Source organism: Rattus norvegicus, chromosome X, assembly GCF_036323735.1.
Source record: "Rattus norvegicus strain BN/NHsdMcwi chromosome X, GRCr8, whole genome shotgun sequence".
Taxonomy (NCBI): domain Eukaryota; kingdom Metazoa; phylum Chordata; class Mammalia; order Rodentia; family Muridae; genus Rattus; species Rattus norvegicus.
In genome coordinates, this window is record NC_086039.1 from 36,557,368 (window position 1) to 36,568,581 (window position 11,214).

General features: G+C 39.6%; 1 protein-coding gene across 1 annotated transcript; it reads right to left on the reverse strand.

The window, feature by feature from the left end:
* Positions 1-5,328: 5,328 nt before the first annotated feature.
* On the reverse strand, positions 5,329-6,240 carry Phb1l1 (prohibitin 1 like 1). The gene has a single exon (XM_039100451.2). It carries the CDS (start codon positions 6,238-6,240, stop codon positions 5,398-5,400), a length of 843 nt encoding a protein of 280 aa, XP_038956379.1. The 3' UTR covers positions 5,329-5,397.
* Positions 6,241-11,214: the final 4,974 nt, after the last annotated feature.

Below are 11,214 nucleotides of genomic sequence, written 5' to 3' on the forward strand. Positions count from 1 at the left end.
AATGGAGCTGCGTACTTGAACGTGCTGAAGCTTGAGTTGTTCATCACATTTATTTCTTAACTGTTTTTACAAATTTATTCAGGGACTACTTTTGTAGTGGTACCTGCTCTGTGAATTTTTCAGACTTTTACAAATTATCTTTTCTTTGTCTTTGCCTCTCAGTCCATCTTTTGAACATACATAGCCAGAAGAATTCTGAAACCTGTGTTCTCATCCACTCTATGAATAACTAGAGTTTGCTTTCATCTGTCATCGGGATGATTTCTAATAATTAAAATGTTTTGTAGTCCATCTTCTAAAGTGGCATTGACTGAAGCTTTAAATTCAGGCTTCCCTTTGTAAGCATAAGCATATCATGATCTTCTGGAATATTCAAAATTAAAATCAAACTTCAAACATGCTCACACTGTGGTTATTGGATGTGTGCTTTGGAAAACAACCACTGTATTTTCATGCTATTAAAAGAGCAATATTTTCTGAATACATGAAACAGGTTTAAATTTTAGGGGCATGTTCTTTCTACAGCACAATAATATCACTTTCTTCCAAAGTCCTCCAAGGTTGATCCAGGCAACCAGGAACACAAAGGAGTAGTAGATACACAGAAAAATGCCCAACTTTAGAATGCATGGCAGTTCTTTGAGATGGAGCATGGGGCATTAGCATTTACCTCATAACCAGGCAATGCACTCTAAGTAGAAGCTGAAAGGATCAGTGGCTGTACTGTATTTTTTAAAACTGATGTCAAAGAACTAGTGCAAGATAGAAAAATATCTCACAAAGTTATTAAATAACTGTACCCAGTCATTACATAAGAGTAATGGAAGCTTCTGGCCCCTGGAAGCTTATATTCTGCCTGAGAAGACATCAATAAAAGCAGACACCTATTCATTTGTAAGTATACAAAATAAGGCAAAAGTGATGTGACCTTGAAAGACCACTACACAGCTTTTGCTTGTATTAGGCTCGCCTAAAGAAGTGTTTCCACTAAGACCTGGAGGATGACAGGCAGAGGTGAAGGAGGTGTGTATGCTGAAAGGTGGTGAGCAAGAGTGTGTCTCTGTTGGCTCACATTGAATCTCAGCTAGAAGGTACTTGGATTTATTTTTAAGGTATCATAAATACATGTGGTTATTACTTTATTAAAAATATCTTGTTTTCCCTATGCCCAATCTACATCATTTATCAAATAAGCTACTCTCTTCTAATGAATAAAATTAATTATCTTAATCACATATTAATTCACATATTCATTATTTGGGGAGAACAAAATTGTCCCCAAACTTTGAAACTTAAAGCAACAAATATTTGTGATCTCACCATGTTCCTGGTGGTTAGCAATCTTTGAAAGGCTTAGTTAAGTGGTTATTATTCAAGGCCTTAATAGAAAACCACATGTTAGATGTCACCTGGTACTGCAGTCACCCCAGAGCTTGACTAGGACTAGATCATCTACTTAAAAGATGACACCTTCAGTTTGTCTAAGATGGTTGCTATTATTAAGCATACACAAACACAAAATTTAACATCCTAGTTATAACTTTTCTGTCTCAGGGTCATCCTACACACGTGGGGGGGGGAGGGAGTGGGAGAGAGAGAGAGAGAGAGAGAGAGAGAGAGAGAGAGAGAGAGAGAGAGAGAGAGAGAAGATGACAGATATCTCAGCGTTTCAATTTCAGTTGGCAGAAAGCCTCCATTCATCTCATAGAGCTACTCATAGGATGTAAGCTAATTCCTTCCACAATGGAGACAGAAAGGAGTCAGAAGTAACCCCAAAGAGGACTAAAACATTCATGGATTTTTTTATGCAATTGAGTGTACACTTAGTTCCAAAGAACATACAACTTACGAAAACTGAAATAGTCTTCTATAATCCAGTATCAGAAACAATAAATGGTCACATCTGCCATAGTCTATTGATCATACAGACCAGCCCTCATATACTTTGTCAGAGAATTATACAGGGTGTAACTACTAAAGGCAGGAGCTATTGGGAGTTTTCTTGGTAGCTGATGACACAGATAACAAATATTGAGAAAAAAATCAGCAAGTAAAGGTACTTCTTGATGAACCTGATGACCCACACTCAATCCTCAGGACCCACATTGTATAAAGAGAGAATCAACTACTACCAGTTGTTTTCTAACCTCCATAGGCACATTGTGGTGTGCATAACTCCCTATAACATGCACACACACACAACAAATAATATCCAGATCCCTCCCGTGTGTGTGTGTGTGTGTGTGTGTGTGTGTGTGTGTGTGTGTGATAAGCCAAATGTGGTGGCACACAACTATAGTTCTGCGGCTGGGAGACAGATAGGCAGTCAGGGACTGCTGTGATTCACTCACGGAAAGCAAGCCTGGAGAATGTTCTAAGTCAGGAGAGACCATGTTGCAAGAGAAGGTCAATGGCTATGAGGAAGAACACTCAACGTTCTTCTCTGACCTTCATATAGATGTGCAAGTTCCCACACATACACAGATATGTGGAAATGTGTACACACAGAGAGAAATTAAAATTAAAACAGGATGTACATTATTCTTTACCATTTCTGCCTTAACAAAGACCCCAAACAATAGTAAATACTCTTTTGAATGTGACATAAATTTGAGGTAATAGATCCCGAAGGTAGTTTGAAATTACTTGTAAAAATCTGAAAAAAAAAACCTATTGACTTGCTAATTTTACTATTTTAATTTTATCCAATGGAAATACCCATCTGCTTAAAGATTAAAGTTGTAACAGGATTGTTCAGCACAGTAGGTTTTATACAGAGTCCACAGTGTGAGTTCACAATAGAGAAACTATTACATAGTGTTGAGGCAGCCCCCCTAGCATAGCTGTAGCCATTTTGTTCCATGCTGCCAGCTATTTCACATTGTTGCTGTAACATGCCTGCCAGTCATTGACACAGAAAAATAACTTTGACTCTAAGCAGGGTCATACTGACCACATACCCTGTTATGTTCTGAGGTTTGTTAATCTTAAGAAATTTGACAACTTTAAGTGCCACTAAGAGCCAATCAGAATAAAGGTCAGTTAAAACTGTTTTGTCTAGCTAGTCAAAATAGCTTGAGTCAGAGCAGACCACCAGGCAGCATTTCCTGCACCCACATACAAGCTCATTGTGGGTTTTTTTTCTATAAAAGCTGTTCCTGAGAAATGTTCAGATTGTATCCTCAGCCCCGGAATTCTGATCTACTGCCCTGATTAATCAGTCTTAATGTGTGCTTTCAATAACCCATCCTGTCTGACAGAGATTGGTGTTCTGTGGTTTAAGGGGTGACACCTGGACCCCAACACACATAGTATATAAAAAAAACACAAAAAACTTGTATAGAGAAAAGTTATTTATATGGGAAAATATTCAGATGATGTGAAGATCCAAGCAGGCCATAGATAAGAATTTTTGGCCTTATTCTATAAGGGTTTCTAGTGTGTGTTTATGTACAAATATATCTACATTCCTTGAAGAGTTTCTGGAAGATACACACAAACCTGTTAATTTTAGGTTCCCGGGGTAAGTGGAATTATGGCATTTTGCTTATCTCTACATTCTGATTTCTCATAAGCATAGCTTTTTTAAATAAATAATGATTTAGTCATAAATCATCTCCAAATCACAGTGGAAGATAAAATAATATAAAATATTGCCGATTAGTAGGCAACAAAAAGAGAAGCAAAGAAAACGATATAGCTTATATCAGAAGCTTAATTTGGTGATTATATATTATCTACATGAAAGCAATTTCAAGTTTGATTTTTAAAAACAATCATTTATAGATATTTTGTCATTTGTCTGAAACATAAAAAGTTCTACAAAGATTGGTCAACAAGCAAACAAAAAGTAGACCATACTACTAATAATTGATCTAAGCAAGGTAGAACTCCAGGCAATAAAATAAAATAAAACCACTCATTACATCAGAACTTATTCCATGGTAAAAGGCTCAAATACATATCATAAAGTTGTGCATGAAGGAACACATAAAATCAGAAAGCAAAAAAAGCAAAACCAAGAAGAACAAATAGAGAAATGAATAGAAATACAAGAGTACTCGGAAGATTTTATCTTTTAGCCTTTGGTGGTAGCAAAATTAAACAATAGATATTGATATAAATGAAAAGGAAGTACTAATAGATTGAAGAGTCAACAAAATGACCTCCACCAGGCTGGAGCAAAGTTAGGGGTTGTCAGTAGTTCTGTATCTGTCTATTCTAAAAGATAAGATTATGGTTTAATTTTTGAAAAAGAGGTAAGCTTCCCTTCCCCCACCAGCTTCCCTGTTTGCTGAGTCCTATGGAGCAAGCCCTGTTTCCCTGAGCAGCCTGATAGCCCAGGGGGAAATCCATTCTCCCCCAAACTTGTATGCCCACCTTCATCAGATTTGAAGCTCCTGAACCTCCAGATCTAGAACTATACAATCCAAGGATACCCATCAGAGGCCTGACATACCAGGACCATCAAGGTTCACTCCCTGCCAATACCTACTACAACAGGAAAATCCAGGGACCGAAGCCATCCAGATGGCTAAAGGTCCCCAAAAGAACACAATCCAAAAAAAAAAAAAGACATATTCAGAGCACAGCTACAGCTACCCCTCTACAAGTCCTAGATATTCTAACAAAACTGAAGCACAAGAAAATGACTTTAAATCCAATCTTATAAAGATGACAGAGGCCTCTAAAGAGGAAATAAACAAATCCCTTAAAGATTTATAGGAAAATACAATTAAATAGGTCAAGGAAATAAAACTGTGTACGACGTTTAAGTGGAAATAGAAGCAATAAAGAAAACACAAACTGAGACAATTCTGGAGATGGAAAACACAGAGAACAGAACAGGACAACAGATGCAAGAATCACCAACAGAGTACAGGAGACATAAGAGAAAAATCTCAGGTGTAGAAAACACAATAGAAGAAACTAATATATCAGTCTAATAAAATCTTAAATCTAAAAATTCCCTGACACAAAACAGCCAGGATATCTGGCATACTATGAAAAGACATAACAAGAATAATAGAAATAGAAGGTGAAGAGACCAAGCTCCAAGGCCCAGAAAGTATTTTCAACAATATCATAGAAGAAAACTTTTCCAACCTAAAGATATGGCCGTAAACAAAGAGAAGCTTATAGAACACCAATTAGACTAGACCAGAAAAGAAATCCTCCCACCACTTAATAATCAAAACACAAAATCTGCAAAACCAAGAATATTAAAAGCAACAAGGGAAAAAGAACTGGTAACATACAAAAACAGACCTATCAGAATTACACCTGATTCTTTTTTTTAAAAGAGATCTGAAGTGATTTTACTTTTATTTCCTTCACGTTGAGCCAATCATTAAATTTCACAGTGATTTCTGGAGTGGGGCAGAAGGAAGGCGTCATTCAGTGTGATGGAGGCCATGGCCTGGTTGGCCTCACTGGAGAAGCTGGAGGAGCACGGACTGGCAGGTAGGTGATGTTCCGAGAGCTGGAGTGCTGGTAAGCGATGTCCTCAGCAGCTTCCAGCTTTCGCAGCTCCATTAGGCCATCACCTGCTGTGGCCAGCGAGTTGGCAATCAGCTCAGCTATTTTGGAGTCAACCTCAGCAGAAATGATGGCCACCTTCTGCTGCTGCTCAGCCTTTTCCACTGCAAATCTGGCTCTCTCTGCTTCCTGTTGAGCCACCTGTTTGGCTTCCACCGCCTCTGTGAACTCCTTTCCGAAGGTCAGATGTGTCAGGGACATGTCATCCAGGATGAGCCCAAATGTTGCTGCTCGCTCTATGAGGTCATCACTCACCTGCCTGGAGACCAGCTCTCGCTGGGTAACCAATTCTCCAGCATCGAATCGAGCCACCATCAACTTGAGGCTCTCTGTGGTGATAGAGGACAGCACCTGCTCATCATAGTCCTTGCCAATGCTGGTGTAGATATGAGGAAGCTGGCTGACCACTGGCTGGAAGAGGATGCGTTGTGTGATGTTGACATTCTGCAAGTCTTTGCTACCAGTGATGACCGGCACATTCCGTGGTTGAGAGCGGCAGTCAAAAATAATTGGCTTCTGTACCCAAGGGATGAGAAAGTGAGTCCCTTCCCTTACCACAATATCCTGTACGCTAGGGAATTGATCAAAGATGACAGCTCTGTGCCCAGCATCCACGTTATATAAAGCAGAGTTCTCCACACCTCCTGCAACTGCTAACACCAGGCCAAACGTTCTGATGGACTCAAACACTTTGGCAGCCATCACTCCTTCTGTTGCTTCCACTCATACGTGTTTCCACTCTGACCTCCACATGAATTCCCCTACACCTGATCCTTAACAGAGACTCTTGCAACCTCTAAAAAAACCAAAGGTGCTAATTTACCCTACTATACCCACCAAAATTCTCAATCACTAAATATGGTGAAAACAAGATATTTCAAAACAAATCCAAATTCAAACAATATTTATTACAAATCTAGCCCTACAGAAAATACTAGAAGGTAAGCTCCAACCTAAGGAGGATAACTAAATCCAAGAAAACACAGGAAATAAAGTAATTCCATGCCAGCAAAAACAAGGGAAGCACACAGAAACACACACACACACACACACACACACACACACACACAACCACACCATTGCCACCACCACCATCAAAACTATCACTGGTCATTAATATCTTTCAACATCAATGAACTCAATTCCCCAATTAAAAGACACAGGCTAATAGAATTGATGAAGAAAAAGGATCCACCATTTTGCTGCATACAAGAAACACACCTCAGCAATACAGATAGATATTACCTCAGAGTAAAAGGCTGGAACAAAGTTTTCCAAGCAAACAAGCCCAAGAAACAAGCTGCAGTAGCCATTCTAATATCTAATAAAATAGACTCTCGAAATTAATCAAAAGAGACAGGGAAGGAAGCTTCATACTCATCAAAGAAAAAAATCTACCAAAATGGTATTTCAGTTCTGAATATCTATGCCCCAAACACAAGGCTTCTTCTACACTGCTGGTGGGGGTGCAAACTTGTACAACCACTTTGGAAATCAATTTCTCATTTTTCTCAGACAACTAGGAATAGTTCTACCTCAAGACCCAGCTGTACTACTCCTGGGCATATACTCCAAAGATGCTCCAACACCCCACAAAGACACTTGCTCAACTACAGTCATAGAAGCTTTATTCATAATAGCCAGAAGCTGGAAACAACATAGATGTCCCTCAACTGAATAATGGATAAAGAAAATGTGGTATCTTTACACAATGGAATACTATTCAGCTATGAAAAATAATGACATCATGAATTTTTCAGGGAAATGGATAGATTTTGAGAATATCATCCTGAGTGAGGTAATCCGGTCCCCAAAGGACATGCACATAGTATGTATTCACTTATAAGTAGATATTAGCCATAAAACATAGAATGCCTATGCTATACTCCACAGATCAAAGGAGGATGGACAGGAAGGAGGGTACAATAAATGATGTTTAAGTCTTACTTGGAAGTAGGAATGGAATGGTTGTAGAAGGCAGATGGAAGGAGGGAACTGGATGGATAGGTGAGGGGATCAGAAAGGGAGTGGGGAGGGTTTGGGATCAGGTGTGGGGAGGGGCAGGGGATGGCCAGATGGCCATGAGAGTGAAAGGAGATCTGCAATTGACAGGGGGAGGTAGAGGGTATCTCTAGGAAGAGACAAAGACCTGAGATGGTGAGGTACCCAAGAATCAGTGGGGGTGTCCTTAGCTGCAATTCACAGCATTGGGGATATGAAGCCTGGGAAGACCACCTCCTGTAGCCAGGCAGGAACCCTGGTGGAGTGATAGGGACACCAACCAACCCATAAAACTTTCAACCCAAAACTTACCCTGTCTACAAGAAATGTAGGCACAAGGGAGGCAGCAGAGACTGAGAAATAACCGATAAATAACCATCCCAACTTGAGACCCACCCCATGGGCAAGCACCAATCCCTGACACTATTAATGATGCTCTGTTATGGTTGCAGACAGAAGGCTGTTGTCCTCTGAGAGGCTCCACCCAGCAGCTGATTCAGAGATACAGAGACCCACAGCCAAACAGTAGATGGAGTTTGGGGACTCTTATGGAAGAGTTGGGGGGAAGGATTGGGGGCCCTGAAGGGGATAAAACCAACAGAACCAACTAACCTGGACCCTTGGAGCTCTCAGAGATTGAAGCACCAAACAAAGAGTATACATAGGCTGGACCTTGGCTTCCCTGCACATATGTAGCAGATGTGCAGCTTGGCCTTCATGTGGATCCTAAAGAACTGAACGGGGTGGCTATCCCAAAAGCTGTTGACTGTCTGTGGGATATGTTCTTCTACCTAGGCTGCCTTGTCTAGCCTCAGTGGAAGAGGAAGGCTGCCTATCCTGCCAGATATTTGAAGTGCCAGGGTGGGAGGATATCCATGGGGAGTCTCACCTGTTCAGAAGACAGGGTGAGGAGGGGAGGATTATGGAGGGAGTGACCGGGAGGGGGGCAGTGAGCAGGCTGTAAAGTGAATAAGTAAAAAGTAAATTAAAAAATTAAACAAGAAGCAGAAGCAGAAGCAGAAGCAGAAGCAGAAGCAGAAAGAAGAAGAAGAAGAAGAAGAAGAAGAAGAAGAAGAAGAAGAAGAAGAAGAAGAAGAAGAAGAAGAAGAAGAAGAAGAAGAAGAAGAAGAAGGAGAAGAAGAAGAAGGAGAAGAAGAAGAAGAACCAAATTGATCATAACCTCTAGCTACTACCTTTCTAACTTCAGATTCTTTACTGAATCTGTCTCACTGTTATTTACACACTGACTTACATATCTATCCCCATTGCCTTTAGGGGTCTCCTAAACATCATCACTCAATTCCTACCTGTCCTCACTATGCCAGCCCATCCTCTTATCAGTTTCTATAGTAATTTCTTCTGTATTTGCAATTCCAAAGGAATCTTTGCTGTGGATTTCACAAGTGTGCTAATTCTGAGATGTATTGCTGTATCAGTTAATAAAGCTAAATGTATTATTAACAGCCAGGAATGTTTACTCAATGAATACTTCTAACACACATATACTGATTATATCTAATCTTCTGTTTAATAATAATAATCTTCTAATAATCTTTGTTTATTAACAGCACAAAACCCTCAACCACTCATACACCCAGTCTCCCCAACCCAAAGGTACTCCATAGTACTGAAGTTACCAGAGTACAGGCATCTGTCCTGTCATGGATTCTTCCTGGCTTTCATTCTTCCTGGTTGGTTCTTACTGGAGCTTGAAGCCAGGTAGACTTCAGAAATGCCAAACCCTTTCTTGTGAGAACTTTCTTGTGAGTTCTTAGGTTTTAATGCTTTGTTCTCCAGGAAGCAGCCATTTGCCCTCATTGTTTATAGTCTTCTCTAAGATATTATACATATACATTAGAAACCTAAAACTATTATGTCATCTGAATGCATAGCTTTAATCACGGCACTTGGTACTCTAACATGGCATCTTAGTTCCTAAGGTGACCCTGATTCCTCTCCATTTCCTGCTCTATGTCAGTCCATGTAGTCTAGGCCACCCAACCAATAACAAGTGTTTGTTCCATCTTCTGAACTCAACTCTTCCTCTCAATTAAAAATACAACAGCTTGTTTCTCCTATTTAAAAGATGCCCCCCCAATGATCTCTTATCCATGATATCCACACTCTTGCATAATTCCCTCCATTGAGTATGAGCTGAACTTACTGACTCCCTTTAATGAGCAGCGTGATATATATATATATATATATATATATATATATATATATATATATTATATCTTGTTTTAAATCTTCCTCCTAGCAAGTGCCTGGGCTGTGTTTTTACCTGTCTTTCAAAGTTTGTCTATGACTAAATGAGACCATTTTGAAGGAAGAATAGAACTGGGTACAGATACATGGATATGTGTCTTCTCCTTACTATTTCTTTAAAAATATTTTCTTTCTGTCCACTTTTTATCATCGTGACTGAAATGAAATTAACAATTCCTGCATGAGAAGAGTAGATATAATCAGTATATGCATGTTAGAAGTTTTCATTGAGTAAACATTTCTGGCTGTTAATAATACATTTAGCTTTATTAACTGATATAGCAATACATCTCAGAATTAGCACACTTGTGAAACCCACATCAAAGATTCCTTTGAAAATTCAAATACAGAAGAAATACTATAGTCAGAAAAGAAGGCCTTCGTATAAGACTTTTCTGAGATCTTTGAGGTAGACAGTAATATATTAGTATCCATCTACTGGGACACTGTTAAAAGGCACAGTTTGAGATGGGGAGTTCCACTCCAGATATTGCCAAATATTTGTATTATCTGTGAAATATACACATTAATAATCATACTGTAAAAGCCATTCAGTCTTAATATTATATAATGGTAAGTTATATGTCCTGATTAAGATGAGGTATTATAACCATGCTAATATTAGCTAGGATAATTTTGTCAAATGCTGCAGTAACAAACCCTGAAGTCTTCATGGCTTTGCTCATTCTCTCAGGCAAAATCTACTTTCTAGCTACTGCTTCTTTTTGTGCCCTTGAATTTCTGTAGCTCCCAATATCATCGTATCAAGGGAAGTGAGCCATTGGAAGGTTGGTCAGATACTTTTCGTTGCTTCATTCCTGAGCCTTTATAAAACTAGCTACATACTTAGATAAAGCATAGAAAGTTGGAAATTTTTTATTTATTTTATTTTTTATCCCCCTTTATTTGTTATCCGCCTTACCAGTTTTCTGTCCGCAAGCTCCCATCCCATCCCCTTCTCTCTGCCTCTATGAGGATGTTCCCCCACCAACCATACCTGCCTCAGTGCCCTAACATTCCCCTACCCTGAATCATGGAGCTTCCACAGAACCAAGGTGCTCCCCTTCCACTGGTGCCCAATAAGACCATCCTCTGCTACATATCCAGTTGGAGCCATGGGTCCCCCCAGGTATATGATTTAGTTGTGTATGATTTGGTCCCTGGGAGCTCTGGGGGCATCAGTTTGGTTGATATTGTTCTTACTATGGATTGAAAACCCCTTCAGCTCCTACATTCTTTGCCCTAATTTCTCCATTGGGGTCCCCAATCTCAGTCCTATGTTTGGCTACATTCATCTGCATGTGTATTGATCAAGTTCTGGCAGAGCCTCTCAGGGGACAGCTATACTGGGCTCCTGTCAGTAAGCACTTCTTAGCATCCACAATAGTGGCTGGGTTTGGTGTCTGC

What these genes read in the sequence shown, in the direction of transcription:
- Phb1l1 (XM_039100451.2), bottom strand. Translation starts at nt 6,240, where the DNA reads ATGGCTGCCAAAGTGTTTGAGTCCATCAGAACGTTTGGCCTGGTGTTA.